The sequence below is a fragment of the Carcharodon carcharias genome, chromosome 23 (genome assembly GCF_017639515.1).
Source record: "Carcharodon carcharias isolate sCarCar2 chromosome 23, sCarCar2.pri, whole genome shotgun sequence".
Lineage (NCBI taxonomy): Eukaryota > Metazoa > Chordata > Chondrichthyes > Lamniformes > Lamnidae > Carcharodon > Carcharodon carcharias.
In genome coordinates, this window is record NC_054489.1 from 14,854,413 (window position 1) to 14,880,970 (window position 26,558).

A 26,558-nucleotide genomic window follows, 5' to 3' on the forward strand; every position below is an offset into this window, starting at 1 on the left:
GCCCTCCAGTGTCCACCCACTACCCTTGATCGGACAAGAAATCTATCGTCATGCCAATTAAGGGGAGGGTGTCCCACTTCGGGATCCAGAAGCTGTACTGGCTCTTGGTCCCTGCTCTCAAAGCAAAAAGTCAGTCTGTTGAAAATCTGAGTATGAGTCAGCCTTTCAGCCCCTTGAGCCTGCACTGCATTCAATTCGAACATGGCTGACCTGTATCTCATCACTATTTACCAGCCTTATCTGCAGATCTCTTGATGCTCTTTGTTCCTCTGACCTTTCCTCTTTTGTTCCCCTGAAGGTCAAGATGCTGTCCTTTCTGCTCTTCTCCTCCAGCATCTTCACTGTCTTCAGGTCAAGACTCAGTGTGCTGACTCCTAGCACAGCTCATTCGCTCTCAGGATCTCAAAGTTGTCATGGGACTTTTCATTCTCCTACGACCTAATGTCTTTTAAACCCCAAGATCAGCATCGCTTGTACTTGTAACTTGGCTTTAGCTTCTCTCCAGCTCTTTTCTTGATTGGTTGGTCATCGTCAAACTTCATCTTGATTTCTGAATTAGAATAAAAATCCATTACAACAGGCTTGCCCAAAGCCTGGCCCATGGGCCACAATCTGGTCCTCGAAGACGGCCTGGGGACTCTCAGTTCAAACTACGGGTAAGTTGAACGGAAGATCTGCAAGGAGCTGCTCCTCCAATCGCGGGCCACTTCTTGCCCGTGTTTACTGCTGGTAGGCCCACTGGTAAGCCTATCAGCAGCAAGTTCTGGAGAGAATCCGTCTCTGATTGGAGGAGCACTGAGCAGTGTGAAGGTGAGTGGCTGCTCCTTTGTTTTCAGTGCACGTGCCCTCTTTTTCCCCCTCCCCCCACTCCTGCACAAGCGCCAGCTGAAGGACGACAGGGCCAAGATGGCAGAGCGAGTGGGAGGCCACAAAGAGAAGCAAAGTGCAAGGGAAGAAAGCAAGAGCTCAGGAGAGGTGTGTTAAAGAGGGTGGCAAGCAGGAATCAACACGTTCTGTTGAAGGGTCATGAGGACTCGAAACGTCAACTTTGTTCTTCTCCGCCGATGCTGCCAGACCTGCTGAGTTTTTCCAGGTAATTCTGTTTTTGTTTAGGAATCAACATGTGTTCGGCAATCAGGTGGAAGCTGGGAAAGCTACACAAGGATTTCAGCACATAACCTAGCCTGACACTTCAGTGCAGTACTAAAGGAGTGCTGCATTGTTGGAGGTGCCCAGATGGGCACAGAAGATCCTGTTACACTTTACAGAGATGGGCAGGATATTCTCCCAGGGTCCTGGGTGACATTCTTTCTCTCTCTACACCCTTTATAAAAGAGATTAAAAGGTTATTAATTTTTTGACCTGCACAAACCGGCTGCTGCAGGTTTGGTCCGGGTGAAAGTGCGAATTAGGGCTCTGTATTTCTCTCTCATTTCCCTGATAGGTTATTGTTTTGCTTATGAATTAAGAAATTACATCTGGATTAGACCAAAGGGGCACTTCCTGTACCTGAGCATAGATTTAACTCTTTCAGGAGAGGAGGGAAGGTTACACAGCTCGTTCTCTCCCATGATGTATTTCTCATACGCTACTGATCACCACCTCACATTTCTTGTTCTTTCTACCTTTAATAATTTGACATGTTTCTTCCAGCAGGTGAACCATGAGCACGACCATAACGATCTTAACTCCAGGGATGCAGGTACTTTCACTTGTTGCAAGATTGCAGTTGTATATTTTCACCAAAATTGAAAATATGTCAAGATTATGGGCTGGATTTTCACTACGGAGGTGGGTAGCTTGAGTTGGGAAATTTTCCAGCAGACCCGCCTTGGTCCGATTAGACTCAATTTACCCTCTGGGGAGGTAGGGGTGGGATCAAGTCGAGCCCAGAAGCAGATCCTTACGTGGCCATGGACAGCTAGTTAGAAGATCCACCTCAATTCTTTGGGACTTTGTCCCAGTTGCTTTAGGTGCTATTAGGCCCTCTAGCCCTCACCACCCTTCACCCTCGCTCGCATACTCCCATGATCTTTCATACCTCCATGCCAACTCATGCCCACATCCGCCCCCCCATGCCCCCTCATATCTCCATGCCAACTCATGCCCCTCACACAACCATGCCCCCTCATATCTCCATGCCACCTCCACAGGCACTCACCCAGTATCTACCATGGGCAGACCCCAAGAGCCATGCGGAGATGAAAAGAAATAAACTTCTAACAATCTCACCCATACACACTTCATCGTGAAACAACTCCAATTCTTTTTCAAATAATGACGAACTGGGAGACATAAACAATTTTTGTTGCCTCTAATTGGGCAGCAATTATCACTGAGGAACCCTTTAAGAGTTATCATTAGAACCTTCTGCACTGTAAAGTCTTTTTGCAGATGTTACATAAAATTGGAGACACGCTGAAAAGAATCATCAATTCTCATGGCAGAGAACAACTAATTATATAATTTGTGATAATAATGGTATTTTATTTAAGAAACATGTGGTTAAATCTAGAAGCTCATCATCGTCAATCTCCAGTTCTGGTATCACTGTCGCCTGTGAGGAACCCACAGAATAGGTATTAGATTTAAGCAATTTCATTAAGTATGCCCAACGCCTGCCCTCCCCACCACCAGACCATAACCATCACTCCCAATTCTGAGTCCGAAGATCATGGGTTTGAGCCCCACTCCAGAGAATTGAACCCATATTCAAAGCCCGAAGGGTGAATTTTTGTGTGACTTACATTGAAAAATTCATATAAAGGCTAAGTAATCACATTAAAAATGTGCAAACATGTAACAATCATGTAGTAACAAAAATGGACAAACAAATTTAATTAACAGAGTGGACCAGATATTAAAGGAAAGGTTATGTTGAATTAAAATTATATTAAAATTACACCATTCCTACCTTACAGGCACTGAAGTATATATAAATTTCAGCATTTAAGTATTGAGGAGTGGAACTATGTAAGAAATAGTGATACCTTTCTGTCCTGTATTTTGTGTATATATATTAGAGAACGTATTGGTAATGTCACTGGACCTAATAATCCAGAGGCCCAGGCTAATGCTTTGGGGATGTGGGTTCAAAACCTGCCATGGCAGCTTGTGGAGTTTAAATTCAATTAATAATGAGATATCTGGAGTGGAAAGTTATAATCAGCAATTGTTGTCAAAACCCATTTGGCTCACAACCGTCCTGCAGAGAAGGAAATCTGCTGTCCAGCGTGGTTGTCTCTTAACTCTGTCTGAAATGGTCAGCAAGTTAGGAATGGGCATCAAATGATGGCCATGCCAGTGATGCCCACATCCCATCAAAGAATAAAAAAACTTACAATTTACTTTTGTAATAGAGCTTCCCCAAGTGAAAATATTTGGGATTAATAGGATCGATTTTGATTTTTAATAGGAGGCCCCTTTGATTTTGAGGTCTCAGCTTCAGTTAGATCTAGTAGGCAAGCTTCAGTGTTGTCCAGTTGTAGCTCGGCCTCAAAAATCAGGCCAATGCATTGCAAAAGTTGGGGTGGGGATGGGGGCAGGGTGGGGGGGTGGGTTAGGGTCAAAATCGCAATCTCGGAAGGTGAAGGCTACTATCTATTCCTGCTCCTTTGGAGGCTGCAATCAAATATTCAACACTATGCTTGGGTGGGCCTCTTTGGTTCTGCCACCGGTCAAAGCCTGACTCCAACCAGTTAATGCCTACTGGAGTTCTAGTGACGTCGTAGGACCCCAATTTTCATATTAAAAGAGCCTATTGCCTGAACCTGGCAGACACTTTGGTCACCTAAGGGTAGGCCCCTTTCAACGTGCAGTCAGCCATGTTGCCAGTGTCAACAGGGTGGTAAGGCGACTGACCCATTTTAAGGCCTTAACAACAACAACATCAGCTTGCACTTAGATAGCACCTGTAAGGTAGTAAAACGTCCTATGGTGCTTCACAGGAACATTACAGGTTTTAAGGAGCATCTTTACAAAGGAAATAGAGGTAGAGAGGTGGAGAGGCTTAGGGAGGAAATTCCAGAATTGAAGGGAAAAAAGACCTCACTGACTAGAATTGGAAAACATCCCAAGGATGTTAATTTCCTCAGGGATTTTCCTTCTCCGTGAATATACTGGAGTAGGAGAAGTTTGAAGAAAAATCTATCTTGGCCTATTTGCCAGAACTTTATTGATGAAATACTGTGTTCCTTTAATCCACCAACTATTGTTTACAATGATCCAAATACCAAATTCATGAATAAGTAACTAATTCATAATCTTGTAATATGATGCCAAATCTTGAAATTCTACCAAGCACTTTTTTGTAAGTAATGGGGTCAGCTAGTGTAAAACTCAAAAGCGAACTCAGCCTACATGAGTAGGATTTACACAAGTTAAGTATTGTGTTAAAAATAGTGCTTAATTAAATTTCAGCTTAATGTCTCCTCTATGGAATCTCCCTAGACAAGGATATGAATAGTCACTTACTTGTCAGCGGGATGTGTGGTAACACTCAAGTAGGAGCGTTACAATACCATGGCAATTACATTAAAAATGTACGCAGTGATTCTATTGACACGGCACACCACTATTATAATCGCGAGAAAACTATCCTAGTGTGATGTTTCCTATTGATAATAGACAGTCACCACACACCCCACTCCTCCACCTTTGTGACTCCCAGACATGACTGAATACAATTGTGTTTCTTTCTAGACCTTCAAGATTCCAAAATCAATGACAATCTTTTCCACAGCAACCTGAAGGTAAGCTAAAGAAGTGACCCATATTTAGAGCCCAGTGATTTTCAATGTTGCTAAGTAGCCATTCACACCTCATTTGGACACAACCTTTGTCTCTTTCCTATACCCACTACCACTCTCTCTGGATTTTGCATCATGCAATCTTTTGTCATTTAATCTCTCCTGCCCCCCCACCCTATCACAGACCTTCCCTTCTGTTCTTCTTGCACCCCCCACCCCCCCACAACTTCCAGTGGCTTACATTTCTGTTTTTTTTTTCAATCCTGATGAAAGGCTGAAGCATTAACTCTGTTTCTCTCCGCAGATGCTGCCTGAACCGCTGAGCATTTCCAGCATTTTCTGTTTTTATTTCAGATTTCTGGCATCTGCAGTATTTTTCTCTTGTACATTATGGGGTCATATTGAACTATGGCCCTTGGTGAGGATCCAGGGTGTCTAGGAATCATTAGATTTTTGATTTTTTTTTCTACATCTGTATTCCTATTGAGTTATACATTTGCAGTGATAACTCTGTTCCCTCTGGGCGGAGGTCCCCGGAAGGGAGGGCGGAGGTCCCCGGAAGGGAGGGCGGAGGTCCCCGGAAGGGAGGGCGGAGGTCCCCGGAAGGGAGGGCGGAGGTCCCCGGAAGGGAGGGCGGGGACCTCTGGAAGGGAGGGTGGAGACCCCTGGAAGGGATGGCGGAGACCCCTGGAAGGGATGGCGGAGACCCCTGGAAGGGAGGGCGTGGGTCCCTGGAAGGGAGGGCGGAGGTCCCTGGAAGGGAGGGCAGGGGTCCCTGGAAGGGAGGGCGGAGACCTCTGGAAGGGAGGGCGGAGACCCCTGGAAGGGAGGGCGGAGGTCCCTGGAAGGGAGGGCGAGTGTCCCTGGAAGGGAGGGCGAGGGTCCCTGGAAGGGAGGGCGGAGGTCCCTGGAAGGGAGGGCGAGGGTCCCTGGAAGGGAGGGCGAGGGTCCCTGGAAGGGAGGGCGGAGGTCCCTGGAAGGGAGGGCGGAGGTCCCTGGAAGGGAGGGCGGAGACCCCTGGAAGGGAGGGCGGAGGTCCCTGGAAGGGAGGGCGGGAGTCCCTGGGACCATGTCAGCATTTGTGAGGAGACTCTTACACAGAAAAGACTGAAACCCAGTAGCTTGGAGCAGCACTTGAGTTGGCAAACCTGCGCTCTAATGCTTTTACCTGCAGAGTGATATCCAAACAGTAATTAAATATAATGTTAGTGAAGAAGATTTTTTTTAAAAAATAATGATTGGGGTTATGGGCATCACTAGCAAGGCCAGTATTTATTGCCCATCCCTAATGAGTGATTCAGTTGCCAACACTGATGTTATTTCATTCTGGCCTTCTCTAGTCCTCGGCTAGGTGATGTACAGGATCATGCTGGATGTTGCGTTTTCTTAACCTTAAGAGTTAGCTGCTACTGTGCACAAGGCAATGATCACCCAAGATGGGATCAGTAACACAATAACATGGATTCTTTGTTCAAGGATTGTTTTGCATGTACACACAGGTCTTCACTGTGCAGGTGCCTCCTTCAAATTGCTGACGTACAGAAGTCACATGGTGTGTTACACCACATCCCTTACACTGCTTTGGAAACATAACCACACCTCTTAAAGGTGTACCACAACATTCCCCCTTTCTTCCAAATAAAAACATATCCCCCCCTCAATTAGATAAAAGCTAACCATATACAATTCAACAGCAGTAATGGAAGCTAGTTATTATATGGTACAAAACAGTAACAGAAACATATAGACCCAATTGTCACAATAACGTAAAGTTGGTTTAATCAGATGGTTTGATCTGGAAACAAGATAACAGTTCTTGGAATCTAAAACAGATTTGCATGGACTCTTCTCTGTGGAAGGAAAATGTGTAGAGCCTGAGACTGTGTCTTCAATGTCATCCAGTTTGCTATAGAGTCCTCCATCAATCTGGAACCATGGACTGTTTTGATCTGACCTCAATTCCAATGCAACATAACCACCAGGTGGTGTCTCATACATGGTTCTGGTTGAACACTGGAGACTTTTGCATTACTTCATGTACCAATTACTGGATTCTGTATCATGACCTGTTGTCCTACCACAAATTTGGAAAACTCACTTCCAGCATGACTATCGTGTACCACTTTCACCTTCACCAATCGTTCCAAAAGAGCTTCCCTAACTGCATTTCCCTAAGACATTTCCAAATGTCCCCTTGAATGGCATTTCATAGTCTGTACTATTAACCCAACCTTTTTCCTTTGTGAACCCCTTACCCTTTCAAGGCAGTCAATCCCATACCTGACTGATTGCTTTCCAAACTTATCTTCACAAACTGTCCTGCAGAGCACTGTGGAAACATTAGATCTGTCAAGAACCACTCATTCGGATCGAGGGTCACTCATTTTGGGCGGAGAATGTAATCTTAGCTCCCCTGTTGTCTCTGCATGATTATCCACTCGGTGACTCAGCTCGATAAACAGGACTGTCCCAGATTTGTTCACAATTTTATGCTACGTTTGCCGATCTGATCAAGATTCCTGCAGGATCACATGATATTGGATCTCAGCGACATGCTGGGATTGCTACCTGAGGCTTTTGGTTCAGATTGCTGTTCAGTAAATCCTGCCAGAATGCGGTTGTGGTGAAGGAGGGGATGTGGAAACAGAGGATGGAAATATGTTGGTGCAGGGGCAGGGGAGAGGGTGAGGGAGAGCCTCATAGATAAGATTGGGCTCAGTCCTGGTCCCTTTCATGACTGCTCACATTCAGCATTAAGATTCACACTTTGAGTCATGACCATTTAGCTCAGGTCAGGGAGGGTTTCTGTCATAGAGTTGTGCCCAGCAAAGAGTAAATGCCTTCAGCAGAAGAGGGAAGGAGAAAAAGTTGGTAGCGAAAATAAATCGATAAAAGAAGTGTCTCATTTTGTTGTAACTCACTCTTAAATAGAAACCCAGCTCCTGTCTTTTCAAACAAATGAATATCAATCCTAACATTTCTCCAGTGTTAACACTCAGCCTGTACTGCTACTCAGCAAGTCAAATGTACTTTATATGTAACAGGGCCACGTATTCAAGAATGTCGAACTCATGCTGAAGGCAACTCCGACGGTACCTGAAGGCTCTTTGGTCTATGTGACGGAAGGAAGCAAAGTCTTCATTCGACAGCTTAATGGCTGGAGCAAACTCTGTGTAAGTGTGTTTGTTCACAGGATTTAAGCTGCGTTGATGTTAGAGTGAAGATTGCATTTATATAGTGCCTTCAGTTTACCTAGATACTACCATTGTCTTTAGTATGTGAGGCCAGGACCTGTTGTTGCTTCAATTCCACAGGATAGAAGTATGAATATTTAACTTTGTTTCAATAAGAATTTTAGGAAGTTAAGAGGCAACTTCAAAATTGTGGGGCTAGGTTTTATAAAACGCCCCAGCCCACGCACCCCCGGCTGAAATGTCCGGGGTGGGGCGTGCCCGCTCACAATTCCAACAACAGCCCCGCAGCAATTCAATACTGGGAGCAGCCTTAATTGCTTTAAGGCAAGACTTCTGCCTCTAACTCAGCCGAAAGTCCTGCCTTAGAGAGCTACTGGCCAATCAGATAGCTGGCAGATTGTTGGACCCAGCAGCGCCAGCTGGGAGCAGTGGCCACTGCTGGGGGTATAGGCAGTTCCACCATGACGAGGAGCCCAGGTAAGTCTGGAATTGGGGGTCTCACTGAGGGATGTGGCGGGGGCTGGGGGGGTTGGGGGGGGGGGGGGTGTGGGGGCGGGGGGGGGTGGTCCAAGAGACTGGGGGAGGGTTAAAGTGGAGGGAATGACCTGAGGGGGGAGGAAGGGGGAGGGAGGTCTCTCCCCTCTTTGCCCGACACCAGCCCACGCGGCTAAAGCTCTTGGGCTGCCCGCATGGCGTGGACCTCTCCCTGCTACATGTAAAATACAGGTGGGGGGGGGACGGACACATGTGCCAAGGCCCTTAATGGCCATTAGTTGGTCGCTTAAGGGTGTCAATAGATCCAAGGGTGGGCAGGCTGCCTGATGCTTCCCCAGTCCCCTGTGTAAAATGTCAAGGGCAGATGAGTAAGCAGCAGGAGGGACACCTGCTGGATTTTACGTGTCTCCTCACCTTCGAACCCATTGCCGAGGAGCATAAAATCCAACATTTAGACAGAATTTATAAGAAGAAACTGCTTCGACTGGCAGAAGCCTCACTCTCAAGAGGTGGAGGTTGAAGTAAAGCTGAAGCATTACAGCCTTAACTCTCTAACCCTTGTGTTAATGTTGCAATGAAGTGCATGCTCTAGTTGTAAGCGAGAGCAGCTGTTACTAACTGGGGAAAGGTTAGGGCATTATTCTGAAGTATATGTAAGAACTGGTTTCCATTTGTGGTGGGGGTTGGGGCAGGAGCGGGGGTGTGGTGGGGGTAGGGGGGAAAGGGAAAGCAAGCCTGTGTCCTCTCGATTCAGTGAATAAACATATGTTAAGGAAAGACTGACGCCAAATTCCTCCTTTACTCAGTGAAGGAGCAACGAGCCATAACACCTTGCTCCCTCCCAGAATGTGCAATCATGAAATTACATTAATAGAGTGCATAAAGGATGGAGGATCATTCCCATTGGAGGATCACAACATCCTGATTTGTTGGATCTTTTAAAAATAAAATTATATGAGCTTGTGTTATTTTCAGCATAAGTGCAGCTGTCTTTGGTGAGAAAGGAGGAACCGAGTCAATTTTGTTTTAATTGACAGTATTAGTTGTTTTTTGGATGTGGATGTCAATGGCAAGGCCAGCATTTGTTGCCCCCCCGCATCCCTAATTGCCCTTGAGAAGGTTAAGTCTCGGTACACCCACAGTGCTTTTTCCCATGACATTTTCTGGAGAAATGCATAGGCCAGGTTCAGTAAGGATGGCAGGTTTCCTTTTCTGCAGGTTATTAGTGAATCAGATGGGCTTTTAATGACAATCTGGCAGTTTCATGAATCATTAATAACGATATTCCAGATTTATTATTTAATTGAATTTAAATTTCCCCAGCTGTCATGGTAGGATTTGAACTCATGCCTCTGGAGGGTTAGCCCAGGCCTTTGGATTACTAGCCCAGTAACATTCCATGATGTAATTAATCAAACTTGGACATAGTTTACCGAAAGTAACATGTACAGCTTGTGTGATTTATACAGCTAGCGCCCTTTGAGAGAGATGGCAGACAATATGCTCCATTCTCCCAGTCTGGCTCAGTGAATCAGTGCACTATTCAATGTGAAGTTGAGCAAGTAGTTCAGGAAGCATATTTTTCAAAGAGGTGACCAGATGTGTAGATGAGGGCAATGCATGTGACGTAGCCTACTTGGACTTCAGCAAGGCTTTTGATAAGGTCCCGCATGGGAGACTGATAACGAAGGTAAGAGCCCATGGGATCCAAGGCAATTTGGCAAATTGGATCCAGAATTGGCTGAGTGGCAGGAAGCAGAGGGTGATGGTCAAGGAGTGTTTTTGTGGCTGGATGCCTGTGTCCAGTGGGGTTCCACAGGGATCAGTGTTGGGTCCCTTGCTGTTCGTGGTTTATATAAATGATTTAGACTTGAATGTAGGAGGGTTGATCAGTAAGTTCACGGATGACACGAAAATTGGTGGGGTGATAAATAGTCAAGAGGATAGCTTAGATTACAGGAAGATATAGATGGGCTGGTCAGATGGACTGATCAGTGGCAAATGGAATTTAATCCAGGTAAGTGTGAGGTGATGCACTTGGGCAGGACAAACAAGGCACAGGAATACACAATGAATGGTAGGACCCTGGGAAGTACGGAGGATCAGAGGGACCTTGGTGTACATGTCCACTGGTCCCTTATGGTAGCGGGACAGGTAAATAAGGTGGTTAAGAAGACATATGGGATACTTGCCTTTATTAGCTGAGGCATAGAATATAAGAGCAAGGAGGTTATGCTGGAAATGTATAAAACACTGATTAGGCCACAGCTAAAGTATTGCATGCAGTTCTGGAATCTGCATTATGGGAAGGATGTGATTGCACTAGAGAGAGTGCAGAGGAGATTTACCAGGATGTTGCCTGAGCTGGAGAGTTTTAGTTATGAGGAGAGATTGGATAGACTGGGGTTATTTTCCCTGAAGCAGAGGAGATTGAGGGGGGACATGGTTGAGGTGTATAAAATTTAGGGGCATGGATAGGGTAGACAGGAAGGAACTTTTCCCCTTGGTGGAGGGATTAATAACCAGGGGGCATAGACATAAGGTAAGGGGCAGGAGGGAATGTGAGGAAGAATTTTTTCATCCAGAGGGTGGTGGGAATCTGGAACTCACTGTCTGAAAGGGTGGTATAGGCAGAAACCCTCATAACAGTTAAGAAGTATTTGGATGTGCACTTGCGATGCCATGGCATACAAGGCTATGGGCCTAGTGCTGGAAAATGGGATTAGAATAGTCAGGTACTTGTTTGACTGGCGCAGAATCGATGGACCAAATGGCCTTTTTCGGTGCTGTAGACCTCAATGACTCTGTGACTCTAAGCACTCGGCTGCAACTCTTGACCTGCAGTGAGTTAGCTGCCTTTAACTGGAGCGTCACAGAGGTGACACTGGCTTTGGAGACCTTGAAACAGTAAAGGGAATTTGACTGTGATTCGCTCTCGCCTGGCTCCTCCCTCATGAGTGAGGGTTGAATGCAGCCTGAATTGGGCTTGAGTTGTACCTCTCACTGTCGAAAGGCTTACTGACACCAGCATAAATGTAGAAAAGGGACTTGGATAAGTTGAAGGGATTCAAAACATTAACTGTGTCCCTCTCCGCAGATGCTGCCAGACCTGCTGAGTTTTTCCAGGTATTTTTGTTTTTGTTTTGGATTTCCAGCATCCGCAGTTTTTTGCTTTTATCTTTGGACTTGGATAAGATACTGGCGAGCTTGCAGAGCTGTACAACAAGGGTTACCTTGAGAGAACAAAATAGATAATTATACACAGAATAATTTCAGGAGACTGTACATTTGCTTCTGAAATAGTTCAAAAAGCTTAAAATTGATCCTTTGTTGAATAGATTGGGATGCAGTGATAATAATAACAGCAGCATCAATGACTTGCATTTATATAATGCTGTTAATGTAAACACATACCTGCTAAGGCTCATTACTATTCTTAGACATTTTTAAAATCTATTTCTGATCTTCCTGACAGCTTGAAGACTTCTTCCCTGGGATTGCTTCTGATGATCCCACAGCATCAGTAAGTAAGCTGCACTTCAGCTATAGATAGAACTGCCTTCTTTCTATTAATGTGAGCAGTGTTGGCTGACGCCAAGGATCGTAATGACTTTTTAACCTGCAAGTGAGTCATGTGGAATGTTTTCCATGAGTAAAATCTGATAGTGTCACTGCCTTTTACTCCTTTATCATAAGTGTGGCAATTAATAACTACGGGGCAGGGTTCAACTGAATGTGAAAGTCTTTACTCCTCTCTCTCTCTCTCTCTATACCAGTGTTTTTCATTGTGAGGCCCTCGAGTCAGTGGCGGTTTCCATCGACACTAAATGCGGCTCCCCGACTCCATCCATCCATTTTCAGTAACCGCTTTATCCTCAGAGGGTCGTGGTGAGCTGAAGCCCAGCCCAGCATTCTATTCCTATTTATTTTATTTTTAACATTACAAAATGCATATCGGACCTATCAAAAATCAGCCTTCTTTACGTGTCACATTGACCACATGGTACAATGTGTGCCAATAAGCATATCTAAGTATGTGCATCGTATAGCACAGTGGTATGGTCACTGGATGAGTGTTCAGAGACACAAGGGTAATGATCTGGGGACCCAGGTTCAAATCCCACCATGGCAGAGTTAATAAAAGTCTGATGATGACCATGCTGATTGTTGTTTAAAACCCACTTGCTTCACTAATGTCCTTTAGGGAAGGAAACCTGCCATCTACCTGGTCAGGCCTACATGTGACTTCAGACCCACAGCAATGTGGTTGACTCTTAAATTCCCTCTGAGTAAGGGCAGTTAGGGAGGGGCAATAAATGCTGGCCTAGCTCTGTTTCTCTCTCCACAGATGCTGCCAGATCTGCTGAGCATTTTCTGTTTTTATTTAAGCCAGGGTACCACTATGGGTGGGGGGAGGGGTCTCTGTACAGGATGGGCGGGGAGGGGTCTCTCTACAGGATGGGCGGGGAGGGGTCTCTGTACAGGATGGGTGGGGAGGGGTCTCTGTACAGGATGGGCGGGGAGGGGTCTCTCTACAGGGTGCCTTTTAACTGCACCCTCACCCAGGCAGGCAGCCCCAGTGAGTTAGTGGAGTAGTATTCAATGATAATTTAGTAGTGGAGGTGGCTCTCACACTGCAGGTTTTATGCTAAGGTGGCCCTTGCTTGTGAAGGCAAATGCTCTACACAGTGTGGATCATGGTCAAACCAACTCACTAGAACTTTCCAAAGAGCTGATTAAAACATTGGGCAGTCACAAAAAAACACCTGCCTTTTCTTTAAAGCTACCGCACACATACAGTGTACTTTTAAAAAAATTCATTCATGGGATGTGTGTGTCACTGGCTAGACCAGCATCTTATTGTTCATCCCTAATTGTCCTTGTTCCAAGGGCATTTAAGAGTCAAACATGTTGCTGTGGGTCTGGAGTCACATGTAGGTCTGCAGATTTCCTTCCCTAAAGGACATTAGTTAACCAGATGGGTTTTTAATGACAGTCGGCAATGGTTTCATGGTCATCATCAGACTTTTAATTCCAGAATTTATTTTATTGAATTCAAATTCCAACATCTGCTGTGGTGGGACTCAAACCTAGATGCCCATGGTGTCACCCTGGGTTACTGGTCCAGTGACAATACCACTACACCATCACCTTTGACAAGGTAATTCTTTCCAAAATTGTTGTTCATTCAGGACTATCTTTGCTTGAACACCTTGGGGTGAATTGAATATGTATCAATGGTTGGGCTGGCGGGCTCTGGATTTCATTGTGCATTGGCACTAGAGACCTTTGTCCAAATGTGCCAGTCTAAATCTTGGAATGAAATACTGATGAGGTACAGTGCTAATCATTCATATCTCAGTAGCGTTACTGGTACATTGGCTCCATTTTGTATTCTGGTCCCAGTGGTGGCAAGTGGTATCTCCTGGTTCAGCCCAGCCCTGCTTTCTTGGGCCCTCCTTTGTTCTATGCTTTTCTGTTTTTTTCTTTGTCAGGTTTTGCATTTCATGATGTTGCCATCAATACAGGAAGCTTTGTAATCACAGTCACCAACTGGGAGTTGATAGAATGGAGAGAATATTTGGACCCCACCAAAAGGTTGGGAACCGAGGCAATTGGGGCACAAAAATACCGGTATCGGCTGGTGTGCCAGTTTCCTGACCCCATTCCTAGCACTGGCCATTTTGGCCAAGGCGGATTCAGAACCTGGCAGGACTGCCTGTCCCCGTGAGGCAGGCGGCCAATTATGCTCAGTAAGAGCCTTGATAAGGGCAGTTACAGGAAGCTGATTGGGATTTTCCAATCAGACTCCAGTTTTGCGACCCACCGAAGGCTAGAGGCAGGAAGCCAGCCACAGGCCGGGATTGGGAGGGCAACTCCAGGCCGGTCTACAGGCCCTCCCTGCCTGCCCGGGTGAAGGTGCACTTAAAAGGTGCCCTGTAGAGAGACAACCCCCCCCCACCCCGCCCCCTCCTCCCATTCCCCCATCCACAGTGGTACCCTGGCTTAACTAAAAACAGAAAATTGTGGAAATACTCAGCAGGACTGGCAGCTTCTGTGGTGAGAGAAACAGAGCTAACGTTTCGAGTCCATATGCCTCTTCTCCAGAGCTGAAGAGAGATAGAAATGTGATGGATTTTATACTGTTGAAGGTGGGGTTGGTGGAGCAGATGGAACAAAACGGAAGATCAGGGATAGGTGGGAGCTAAGGAGAGATTTGACGAAGATGTTATGGACACAAGACAAAGGGAGTGTTAATGGTAGTGTTAAAGACTGAAAAAGGTGCTAATAGTGGCATAAAGGTGTTATGGTAAACGCTGAGTTGCTCAAATCCAGAGGGAAACTTGAGATGACTGCCACAACTATTTTTGCAATTTGTATGCTTCAAGATGTGGACTTTGAATTCAGTAGTAATAAGACCACTAAGCCTTATAGGTTTTTACAAAACTAGGCTAAACATTTATTAATAAGAGAAATGATTTTAAACACATATATATGTCTGCAAATTACTACTATAATAACTTTAAATCCCCTAATTAATCTGATTTTCGTTAAGGCAACAGTAAGATGCACAGATTTTAAAAGATCCAGGCAAATAAACATGGTACCCTGAACAATCCAATTCAAAATGAGTTTTCTTAAGTTCAGTTCAGTGTAGACAGCAGCTTGAGGCACAGATGCTGAAGGTTTTACATACTTGTTAGATCTTAAAATGCCCGCCTTTACACACAGCCTTCTCTCCTTTATACATATTTTCCCCTTTGAATGCAAATTCCCATTGGGCAGAATTTTGCTGTCAGCGAGCAGGAGCAGGGCCTACTTGCCGACGCGTAAAATGACACTGGATGACGTCAGGGGGAACCCCCGGCCCATTTAAATTTTCAGGAAGGCTGGCCCACAGCAAAGATCAGCTGCAGGCCCACCGACCTGTCAATGGCCAATTGAGGCCATTGACAGGATCAATTATACAGTTAAAGGACCTGCTCATCCAACCTTAAGGTTGTTGGGCAGGCCAGGAGCCCCGGCGGGCAATAGAAGAAACATGAAACCTCATCCACCGGTGAAATGAGGTTTCATGTAGGGTTTTAAAAAGCTTAATAAACTTATTATGTAAATTATGAACATGTCCCATCTCATGTGACATTGCCACACGAGGATGACATGTTAAGGAATTTTTTTTCTCTATTTTTAATATTTTTAAAAGTGTCAGCGATCTCCCTGACGCAGCACTTAGCCTCAGGGAGGTGTGCGCACTCTCGCTTTTGGGGAGTCCCCCCAGCCCGCTCGGGGAGCGCATAGCGCTTCCCACCGGACGTCACACTGGGCAGGCCTTAATTGGCCACCCACGTAAAATGGCGGTGGGGCCCACTTCTCCGGCAGGGATCGTCTCCCCACCCGCCGGAGATTGGATCGGGCCTGCCCGCTCGACATGCAGAAAGTTCTGCCCATTGTTTCATTATATCTTTGGACTTTACCTCCCTGATCATAAAAATTTATCATAGTATCAATTTTATCAAAAATTTTTGGCAAAAAATAAACACACTGTTTCTGATTAGGCAAATATTTCACTCCCTCTTTTGAATTCAAGCTAGTCTAGATTATTTAAAAATGCAAATGACCTTTTACACCTTACATTCTAAGCTTCCCCCTTGTTTACCTACATGACATTTCAAACCTAGCTTATCTTCTAATACACCAAAGTCTTCAGATCAGTTGCCTTTAATCCAATTATGTCACACAGGCACACACACACAAACACACACACGCACCCTCCTCCTGCTATTTTACAATAAATTCCAGTAACATTATTATATCTTCATAACAAAGGTAAGATAGCAGAATACTAAACAAGGGTCAGCACTCTGAAAGCAAAACATCAACTCGTTTAAGCAAAATATTAACTCTGTTTCTCTCTCCTCAGATGCTGCTGAGTTTTTCCAGCATTTTCTGTTTTTATTTCAGATTTCCAGCATCCGCAGTATTTTGCTTTTATTTTAGTGGTACCTTGGCTGCATTTTCTATTTTCTATTTAATTTTTTAAAAGTTGGTGGGATGGTGCCTTCTTGCTGAAGCACCCTCTAAATTACTTGCCCTTTACTGCAGTCTGCTTCTCCTCTCAAACTGGAAGGCCTCTGATTGCCTGTCCAGCTTCCAGAGCCTTTCCACCACCCATAATCGGACAGGGAACCTGTGTCCATGTCTGTTAAGGGGGCACGCCGGTCAAAATCCCAAAGAGTGACTGCTTCCCCCGGGGCTAGATTAGGGACCCTGAAACACACCCAGCTCCTGGCTCCCAACCCCAAAGTGAAAAATTAGCTCTATGTGTCTTTTTCCCTTTACTGTTCTGCTTTACATGGTCTCAAAAAAGATGTCATTGTTCTTGAAATCTTTCAATTAGAACGCTGGTTCAGTGTAGAGCAGGAAATACCTGGTTCCTCATTTTCAACATGGGTGATACTGTTTTCTTTTCCTGTAACTAGGTTAAAGTGACTGATGTCTCCCCGAATCAAGGAGCAGTGGTGAGTCATTGGTTCTTTCAACTGGGTTATTTCAGGTGTTAAAACCTAGTGTGCAACTTTAACTAAAAATCAGTACTAATGAATTTTGTGAATAAATCTTCTGAGTATTGATCAGTTCATATCCCATTACCCACTTGATTACATTCACTCTGATTATTCACCCTAATTTGTATTGGTCCCAAACTGATACCTTTCCCAATTTTAAAGTTCCACTAATTGAAACAAATAGTTATTCTTCAATTGCTTGCTACAGCTCTATTGACAGCATTTCATATCAAACGGATTGTTAACTCATTCCCCTTCCCTGGTAATCCTGCTGGGTCACTCACCCTCTCACTGGCTGATTACGTTAATATATTTATACCATCAGATGTATTTAAAGGTGGATCATTTATATTTTTTGAGGAAGGAAGGGAAATTGAAGAGCTCAGAAATTTTGTAACAGCAACATTGTAATGTTGCAATGACATTTTAGTGATCTGACAACATCTTTGCAACTCAAGAACGCCAAAATGTTGCTGGTCGATGAGCACATTTTCAAAGAGGATCAGTTCCCGGAGTATTAGGGTGGCACAAATGTTGTGTTCCTCTGAATTCAATGGAAGACGTTATTTTGAAGAAGTGATTACCTTGTCTAAAACATTCCCTCTCACATCTCTGACTGAGAAAGATCAGCAAACTGCCATTTTTCACAGTAAGCCTCATGTGTTCGGAGCATTATAGCTGAGTTGGGTCCCGTCCTCATCTGACATTCATGTGTAGTGAGTGTTGAAATGTAATTGAACCAAGTGGGAGGCATCACAATGAGCCTGATGTTGTCCTCACTTTAATTTTGTATACAGGCACTTAGGTTAGCATTCAGGGGGAGGAACTGTAGTGACATGTTGCTCTGTGTTTGTCTGTTTCCTATTGATGCTCACTGTGGTTAAGCCTGGGTGTGGACTCATGGAAAAGTAAACAAAGCTGTAGAAAGTGCTGGAAGCCAGAGCTGAAGCATGGAGTAGACATTTTAAAGCACTGTGACCAAAAACCTGTTATATACGTAGAAACTAGTGTCATCTCTGCATGGTTCTGAGATTTATAAAATATACAACAGGAACCCTTGTTGATTTTACCTTTTCTAGTTCATGTGTATTCAGGCCAATTGCGCTTGGTGCCACTGCAACCAATTCAGCACAAACTAGGGCACTGAAACTGTGTCCTTCAGATTTGTATTGCTCTGTTATAAATTACCTTTACCAGCTGATCTAAGTGTTGGGTGACTTTTTATTTTTTAAGTATCAGCAGATCTCCCATGGCTTTTCTCACATTCATCTGAATGAGGACAGCAGGAGGAGTATATGATATAATGGATAACGCATAGTCCCTGCTGTTAAATTATAGTTTGGTTTAACCTTTCCTATCCTTTAAAGGCCACAATGTCGAAATGCTGTAAATATCAACATGCAAAGGCCAATTAGAAGTGAATAACTGGTAATGAGGGAAACTTTAAGATGAAAGCAAAAAGCAAAATACTGCAGACGCCGGAAATCTGAAATAAAAACAGAAAATGCTGGAAAAGCTCAGAGGTCTGCTAGCATCTGTGGAGGGAGAAACAGAGTTAACATTTCGAGCCCTTTGGGACTCCACAGATGCCGCCAGACCTTCTGAGTTTTTACAGCATTTTATGTTTGTATTTGAAAATTGAAGATTAGTGGGTGCTTATAAATTCCTGGCTCAAAGGTGAAAAAAAATGAGCTTGAAAGGGCAGTCTTTCTTTTTTTACAATATACTTTGAGATTTTGTACTGTGACAGACTTCATATGCAAGACACATAGTAATGAGTCGTGATAGTGCTGAAATCATAACCCATAATTACAATTAATGTTGAAATAAGATAGAGGCTCCACTGACCATATAAGAGTTGTTAAAACTAATAAAGGTCACAGGCCATGATTCCTTTAAAGAAGCTTTTACATAAAAGGAACAAGACGCACTGTCTGTGTCCAACAAGCCTAAGTTCGCTTTTGGAGGTAAATGGGCTAGAATAATTATTTTCACATGTGAGGGACTTAATGGTGTCACTGTGGTGTGATCAGTCAATCAATATAAAATAAATTAGTATGGTTAAATTAACCTTGAAAACAACCCGCTGATATGTGCCCAGTCTCATAAGGCAAGTGCCTGTAGCACTCTTTTCTCTTAACTGGCTCAATGGAGCCAACTCTAACTGCATCTGACATAAAAGGTGAACAGAATGCGCTGATGTGTATTAATAAAATTCAGAGTGGAACATGTTTAACCAGAGAACAATGACCAGTTTCAACAAAAATATTGGTTCCCATTATCATTGACTTCATAATTAAATACAATGTTGCAATAGGGTTAGCAACTCTGTTTGGACACATCATCACATTGTAAATGGTATGTTAATTATATGGTTAAGATATGCAGGTGAAGGGCACCGTTTAACTTGGTGCCTGGAGCACTTATAAAGAGAGACTGCTGGGACACGGGTTAATTTGTAGAAAGCAGACATATGTAATGCTGCATTCTGTAAATAAACCTATTATCAAGTAAAGTATCAGTGTCTAGTTTCATATTTCATAAACTGGCTTGGGATTGAGTTAATGCACATGACAACCTCCTCATTGCCACCAGTCTGATGGTATTGATGGAAAGAGAAACAGAGTTAATGTTTTGAACTGTGTTTCTCTCACCACAGATGCTGCCAGACCTGTTGAGTATTTCCAACACTTGCTGTTTTTATTTCAGATTTCCAGCATCCACAGTATTTTGCTTTTATTTCACCATTAATCTCCTGGAGATGATGCTTTACCTCCTGGAGACTCCATGACAAGCCTCTCATGTACGGCATTTCCAAGAAAGGCAACACTCTTAATTCCTATTCTATGCTGAGCTCACTGACCTCAGGTGAAATAACAGGAGCAGCACCATAGCTGACCTCAGCACTGCTGGACTATTGAGGAGGGGGAAAATAATTCTCCGGGGTTTCCTGTACTTAATTGCTAACCATGGCTGGTTGCTGGAAAGTGTGGGGAAAGGAGGGCAGGTGAGGACATAATTGAGTTTGGCTGAGAGACCCCCAGGGTAATTTTGTTTTTAGTCATTCTTGGGGTGTGAGTGTCACTGCCATTCATTACCCATCCCTAATTGCCCTTGCTCACTGCTGTTCAGTTTGGGTTCTACCACGGTCACTGAGCTCCTGAGCTCATTACAGCCTTGTTTCAAACATGGACAAAAAAGCTGAACTCCAGATGTGAGGTGAGAGTACCTGCCCTTGACATCAAAGCAGCATTTGACTGAGTGTGACATCAAGGAGCCCTAGCAAAACTGAAGTCGATGGAAATCAGGGGGATAACTCTCCGCTGGCTGGAGCCATACCTAGCACAAAGGAAGATGGTTGTGGTTGTTGGAGGTCAATCATCCAGGTTTTTACTGCAGGAGTTCCTCAGGGTAGTGTCCTCAGCCCAACCATCTTCAGCTGCTTCATCAATGACCTTCCTTCCGTCATAAGGCCAGAAGTGGGGATGTTCGCTGATGATTGCACAATGTTCAGCACCATTCGCGACTCCTCAGCTACTGAAGCAGTCCATGTCCAAATGCAAGAAGACCTGGACAATATCCAGGCTTGGACTGACATGTAGCAAATAACAATCGTGCCACACAAGTGCCGGACAATGACAATCTCCAACAAGAGAAAATCTAACCATCGCCCCTTGACATTCAATGGCGTTACCAACGCTGAAAATCCCATTATCAACAACCTGGGGATTAACATTGACCAGAAACTGAACTGGACTAGCTATATAAATTGACTACAAGAACAGGTCAGAGGCTAGGAATCCTGCGCCGAGTAACTCACCTCCTGACTCCCCAAAGCCTGTCCACCATCTACAAGGCACAAGTCAGGAGTGTGATGGAATACTCCCCATTTGCCTGGATGAGTGCAGCTCCCACAACACTCAAGAAGCTTGACTCTATCCAGGTCAAAGCAACCAATTGTTGGCACCCCATCCACCAACACTCACTCCCTCCACCACTGATGCACTGTGGCAGCAGTGTGTACCCCCCATCTACAAGATGCAGTGCAGCAATTCACCAAGGCTCCTTAGACAGCACCTTCCAAACCCATGACCACGACCATGTAGAAGGACAAGGGCAGCAGATAGATGTGAACACCACCGCCTGGAAGTTCCCCTCAAAGTCACTCACCAAACTGACTTGGAAATATATCACCGTTCCTTCACTGTTGCAGGATCAAAATCCTGGAACTCCCTCGCTAACAACACTGTGGGTGTACCTACACCACATGGACTGCAGCAGTTCAAGGAGGCAGCTCACCACCACCTTCTCCAAGGCAATTAAGGATGGCCAATAAACACTGGCCTAGCCAGCGAAGTCCACATCCCATGAATGAGTTGGAAAGCTGGTGATGAGCCACCTTGTTGAATTGCTGCAGTCCATGTGGTATAGGTGCACCCACAGTGCATTTCTGTAGCGGTTTGATGCTACTGGATAGCTTGTTAGGCTGTTAAGCATTGACCACAGTGCTATGGGCCTGGAGTCACATGTAGGCCAGACCGCTGAAGGATGGCAGATTTCTTCCCCTGATGGGCATCAGTGAACCAGTAAAATCTGGTAGTTTTCTGATCATTATTCATAAGGCTAGCATTTTAATTCCAGATTTATTAATTAATTGAATTTTAATTCCCCCACATGCTATGGTAGAATTTGAACTCGTATCTCTGGAACATTAATCCAAGCCTCTGGATTACTAGTCCAGTAACATTACCACTAAACTACCATCCCCATGAACGGCTTGCTGAAACTCGCTGTCTAGGCGTAAATGTGGTGAATTGTCACTTGGGCAAAAGGCTAGAGAATGAAAATGTTCCACAGGATGAGTCAACATCAAGAGATGAGGAAACTTTTCTTTTACTCATGAATTGTTGTGATCTGAAATCTGTTACCTGAAAGGGTGCTGGAAGCAGATGCAATCTTAACTTGCAGGAGTGAATTTTATCTCTGCTTTAAAGCAAAACATTTAGCAGGGCTTTGCAGAATGTGCAGGGCAGTAGGATGAATGGAGCCAGCGTGGGCACAATGGGCGAAGGGGGTCATCTTCAGTGTTGTTTCATTCTATAAATATTCCCTATTGTTTTTTTAAAGACCTGCTTAATAACCCAATCTAACATTAGTGAAAATAAACTTAATAATGAAAGGAGAGCGACGAGACTTGTGAGGAAATCTGCCATCCTTCAGCGGTCTGGCCTACATGTGACTCCAGGCCCATTGCACTGTGGTCAATGCTTAACAGCCTAACAAGCTATCCAGTAGCTATCTTGTGAGGTAATCTTCTCCAACCCCACAACCCTCTGAGATTTCTGCATTCATCTAATTCTGCCCTGTTGAACATCCCCAACTTTTATTGCTCCACTGTTGCTGAGGCCCTAAGCTTTGGAATTCCCTCTTTGAACCTCTGCCTCTCCGTCCCTCTCTTTTCCCTTTGAGATGATCCTTAAGCCCAACTCCTTTGACCAAGCTTTTGGCCATCTGCCCTAATGTTGTCTTTTGTGGTTGGGTGTCAACGTTGCTTTATAACCCTCCTGTAAAGCATCTTGGAATGCTTTGTTATGTTAAGGGTGCTATATAAGTGCAAGTTGTACTTACTCGGTTGGATCTATTTGTGATTTATCTCTGCTTCCTGCAGCTTCACCTGGTGGCTTTGAATGCTCCCCTCACAGGGGATATGGCTGGGATTCGCGGTGCTGATCTACAGTGTTTCCAGCAGGCTCAGGAAGCTGGACTGGAGGGGACTTTCCGAGCCTTCCTCACCTCAAGTAACCAGGACTTGATTTCCATTGTGAAGAGATCCGATAGGACATCTGTGCCAATTGTTAATCTCAAGGCAAGTATATGTCATGTCGGAAAGCTGTGAAAAAACCTTACTGATGTGTCTGGTACAGCGATACCATCAGAAAACTGTCCCCTAACACATAGGGTATAAATGTTAGACACAAACTGAATCTGCTATACAATAGGAGTGAATAACAGCATGCTTAGATCAGAATCAGGCCTGTGTCTACTGGATGCTTCTGAAGCTCAAAGTACAGTAGTAAGAAACCAATAGCAGGTTCACTGGGTATGTGTACAGTTTGGTGTAAGACTGAGCCATCCCGATCAAGAAGTTCTCAAGCAACCCGTTTGATTGGCACCCCATTCATCTCCTTAAACATTTGTTCCCCTCACACTGGTGTGCAGTAGCAGCAGGGTAACCATCTCCAAGATGCACTACAGCAACTCACCAATCCTCCGATAGCACCTTCCAAACTCTCAGCCTCAACCCAGCTGGAAGGACAAGGGCAGCAGTCGCCTGGAAGCATCACCACCTGCAAGTTCTCTTCCAAGCCACCCACCATCCTGACTTAGAACTATATTACTATTCCTTGTTGCTGGGTCAAAATCCTGGAACACCCTCCCCAACCACATTGTGGGTGTACCTACACCACCTGGACTGCAGCAGTTCAAGAAGGTGACTCACCACCACCTTCTCAAAGGCAATCAGGGATGGGCAATAAATGCTGGCCTGGCTGGTGATGTCACATCTCATGAACAATTAAAAAGGAAGCACATTGCAATCCCATGGACCAGTTTACAATAGTTTAATAGTTAAGGGATTGAGCTACTGAATTCCACCATAGAATTTATTTCTTTTTAGTTTTTGAATCCTTCTTTCCCCAAGTGTGTCTCTCCCTAAGTTGTTTATTTATCCTTTCTTACTCTCTCGCTTAAGGGGTTAATCTATTCCACTATTTTTAGCCTAAAACTTTTGTAAAGCCATATTATTAATCTGCCCTTTCTTACAGGATGAAATGCTCTTTTACAACTGGGATACTCTCTTCAGTGGCTCTGGTGGACATTTTAACCCCAAAGTGCCTATTTATTCATTCAGAGGTCAAAATGTCATGACTGATTCCACATGGTGAGTATGGAAATTTTCCAGGCATGGCCATCAGCCTTGTAGCAATATGAGGCCGTTGCCAGGTTGTATTCCTGTCTCATGTGCATGGTGGAAAATTGCAGCTGGGTGTGCGGGGATATGGGTGGGAAGAGTGCATAATGCTGTAACACTCCTGTTAAATGATGCACTAGTAGGGGCAACAGGATAAGCTGTGGTGTAGCAGTCAGGTGCTGGAATGAGTCACCATGAGATCAGTGCAATTTTGCCAAAAAATATTTGTCGACAGTAAACTTGCTCCAGGTAAAAATGTAATTTTGTTTTCAATCCCTCATTTAAAGCATTTTGTAAAAAAACTCTTTTTGGACCCTTTTTCACAGTGCCTTCTGTTAATTCCAATAATTGAATGTTGAGGAAGAATTAGTCTGAAGCTCGCCTGTAAAACAAGTTTATTTCCAAGACAACAAAGTAAAAACACAGACTCTCCCAGTTCCTCCCAGACACTGAGAGTGAACTAGTTTATATTCTTGCAAAGACTCCCTATTCCTTCCCCAACTTGGGACAGCTGTGCTTAATTACCAATTTAAAGTGTGCATTCTGTTGCAGCACAAATTCAACATGAATACCTTCCACAAGGAAAAGGATTGGTGAGGAGCCAGCTCCCTGCCCTTTGAGATCAACTCTTCAGCATGGAAGAGTGGCCTTCGGATTAGGAGAGGACTTGTCATGTAATTTCCGCAACATGAATCACTAAGCAAATTGTATTTCATTTGGATTTAGCTATTTAAGTTTGTGAGACCCTGCGGCAAAAATAATAAAACTTGACATGGATTTAACCATCAGATATCTTCTAAGTAATGTGATTATTGCCAGATCATATCACAGAATCTCACAGTGCAGAAGAGGCCCTTCGGCCCATCGAGTCTGCACCGACACGTGAGAAACACTGGACTCAGTGGTAGGCTCATAATAAAGAAGGAAGACTTGCATTTATATAGCACTTTTCATGACTCCTGGACTTCTGAAAGCACTTTACAGCCAATTAAGTACTTTTAGAAGCGTAGTTGCTGTTGTAATGTAGGGAACTTGGCAGCCAATTTGCACACAGCAAGCTCCCACAAACAGCAATGTGATGACGACCAGATAACCTGCTTTTTTGTGATGTTGATTGAGGGATAAATATTAGCCAGGACACCAGGGATAACTCTGCTGCTGTTCTTCAAAATAGGATCTTTTACATCCTGAGCAGGCAGATGGGACCTCGGTTTAACGCCTATCTGTAAAAGAGCATCTGTGACAGTGCAGCACTCCCCCAGTACTGCCCTGGGAGTATTGACCTTGATTTTTGTCTTCAAGCCCTGGAGTGGGTCTTGAACCCTAACTTCAGAGGCAAAAGTGTTACCTACTGAGCCACAGCTTAGCTTAGAAGTTCATAGATTATGGCAGTTGACAGTAGAGATCCACAAAATGGCTGCAATCAAACTGTAAAATGACAATTAACCAATTTTATTTACATTACTAGGCCTCGTAAGTTAGTCTGGCATGGATCAAGCTCTAGAGGGGCTCGAGTTTCAGACGGTTATTGTAATGAATGGAGGAGGGGGCATCGTGCAAAAGGACTCGCGACATCACTCATGAATGGAAAGCTCCTGGAGCAACACTCGTACGGCTGCACCAATTCCCTTATTGTGCTTTGCATTGAAAACAGTATAACACACCGGCATGGCAGGAAGAAGTAATTGCTAATGTCTATTGTGTATTTTATGCTTTTAACATAAGGTCAAGTGACAAAATTCCTATTTTTGCACTATCATGAGAAATAATTATTTTGGGAGTATTTCTGTTTCCAGCGTTCTTAGGTCTGTGCCCTTAGTTCTTTGTAACATTTCCCAGTAATATATGTTTTGCCTCTGTTGCTGTTTCCCACGTGAAGTGCTCTAATTGAATAAAAAGCCATGAAAATAACACTCTTGCAGATAGAATTCTCATTGCCTTTTCTCATTTTTCTATCAATGTATTTAAAGAGAAGAGATTGAAATGGTTTGGTCATCTGTTGCAGACAGAGTGAGGATATGTAGTGAGACAAGTGACGGAGATTGGACTGCCAGGAAGCAGGAGAATTAAAGGCTTAAGGACCAGATAAAAGATGTAGTGGCAATAGACTTAGTTGCAGCAGGATTGGAAGATGAATCAGTGACTGACAGGAGGAAATGGAGGAGGGTAATCAACCAGCATTGTAGTGACCGCCAGGTAAAATAGAAGAAGCTGAAAGATGAAGACTTAAGCAAGTTCAATCTGAGAGTCCAGTTGGTTCAGATTAGTTCCTGGTACTTTCGGCTCGGGACCTCAGGTTTTGATTCAACCCATCACAGGAACGCAAGAGCAGTCTGATGGAATTAAAGCTTCCTCTCCTCTGTTTAAAGGCTTCCAAGTGAAATGAGTTTGGACAACCCAATTTCTAGCGATCATGAGCCACAATACATTATTGTCAGAAATTTAACACTAAATTGGCAGTCACCCTCCGAGAAGCAAATGTATACGACTGATGCGAAGAAAGTAAGAATGCTACACTGGGTCGCATAGGGAATGCTATTCTGAAGTGAGCAGAGAGCTTTATTCTGCTTTGAACTAAGATCTTCCT

General features: G+C 44.2%; 2 protein-coding genes across 2 annotated transcripts in view; both read left to right on the plus strand.

Moving 5' to 3' along the window:
• Positions 1-7,320, plus strand: part of LOC121269253 (collagen alpha-1(V) chain-like) — a 64,799-nt gene extending 57,479 nt beyond the window's left edge. Inside the window, exons 21-25 of the mRNA XM_041173811.1 lie at positions 581-656; positions 837-975; positions 1,657-1,702; positions 4,702-4,751; positions 7,264-7,320. Coding sequence (XP_041029745.1) covers positions 581-656; positions 837-975; positions 1,657-1,702; positions 4,702-4,751; positions 7,264-7,320 — 368 coding nt within the window. The remainder of the gene's footprint in view (positions 1-580; positions 657-836; positions 976-1,656; positions 1,703-4,701; positions 4,752-7,263) is intronic.
• On the plus strand, positions 4,670-25,882 carry LOC121269156 (collagen alpha-1(XV) chain-like). The gene is made up of 7 exons (XM_041173668.1): positions 4,670-4,751; positions 7,793-7,921; positions 11,913-11,960; positions 16,918-16,956; positions 22,670-22,867; positions 23,826-23,941; positions 25,440-25,882. The coding sequence occupies exons 2-7, from the start codon at positions 7,820-7,822 to the stop codon at positions 25,654-25,656; spliced, it is 720 nt and encodes a 239-aa protein (XP_041029602.1). The 5' UTR covers positions 4,670-4,751; positions 7,793-7,819; the 3' UTR covers positions 25,657-25,882.
• Positions 25,883-26,558: the final 676 nt, after the last annotated feature.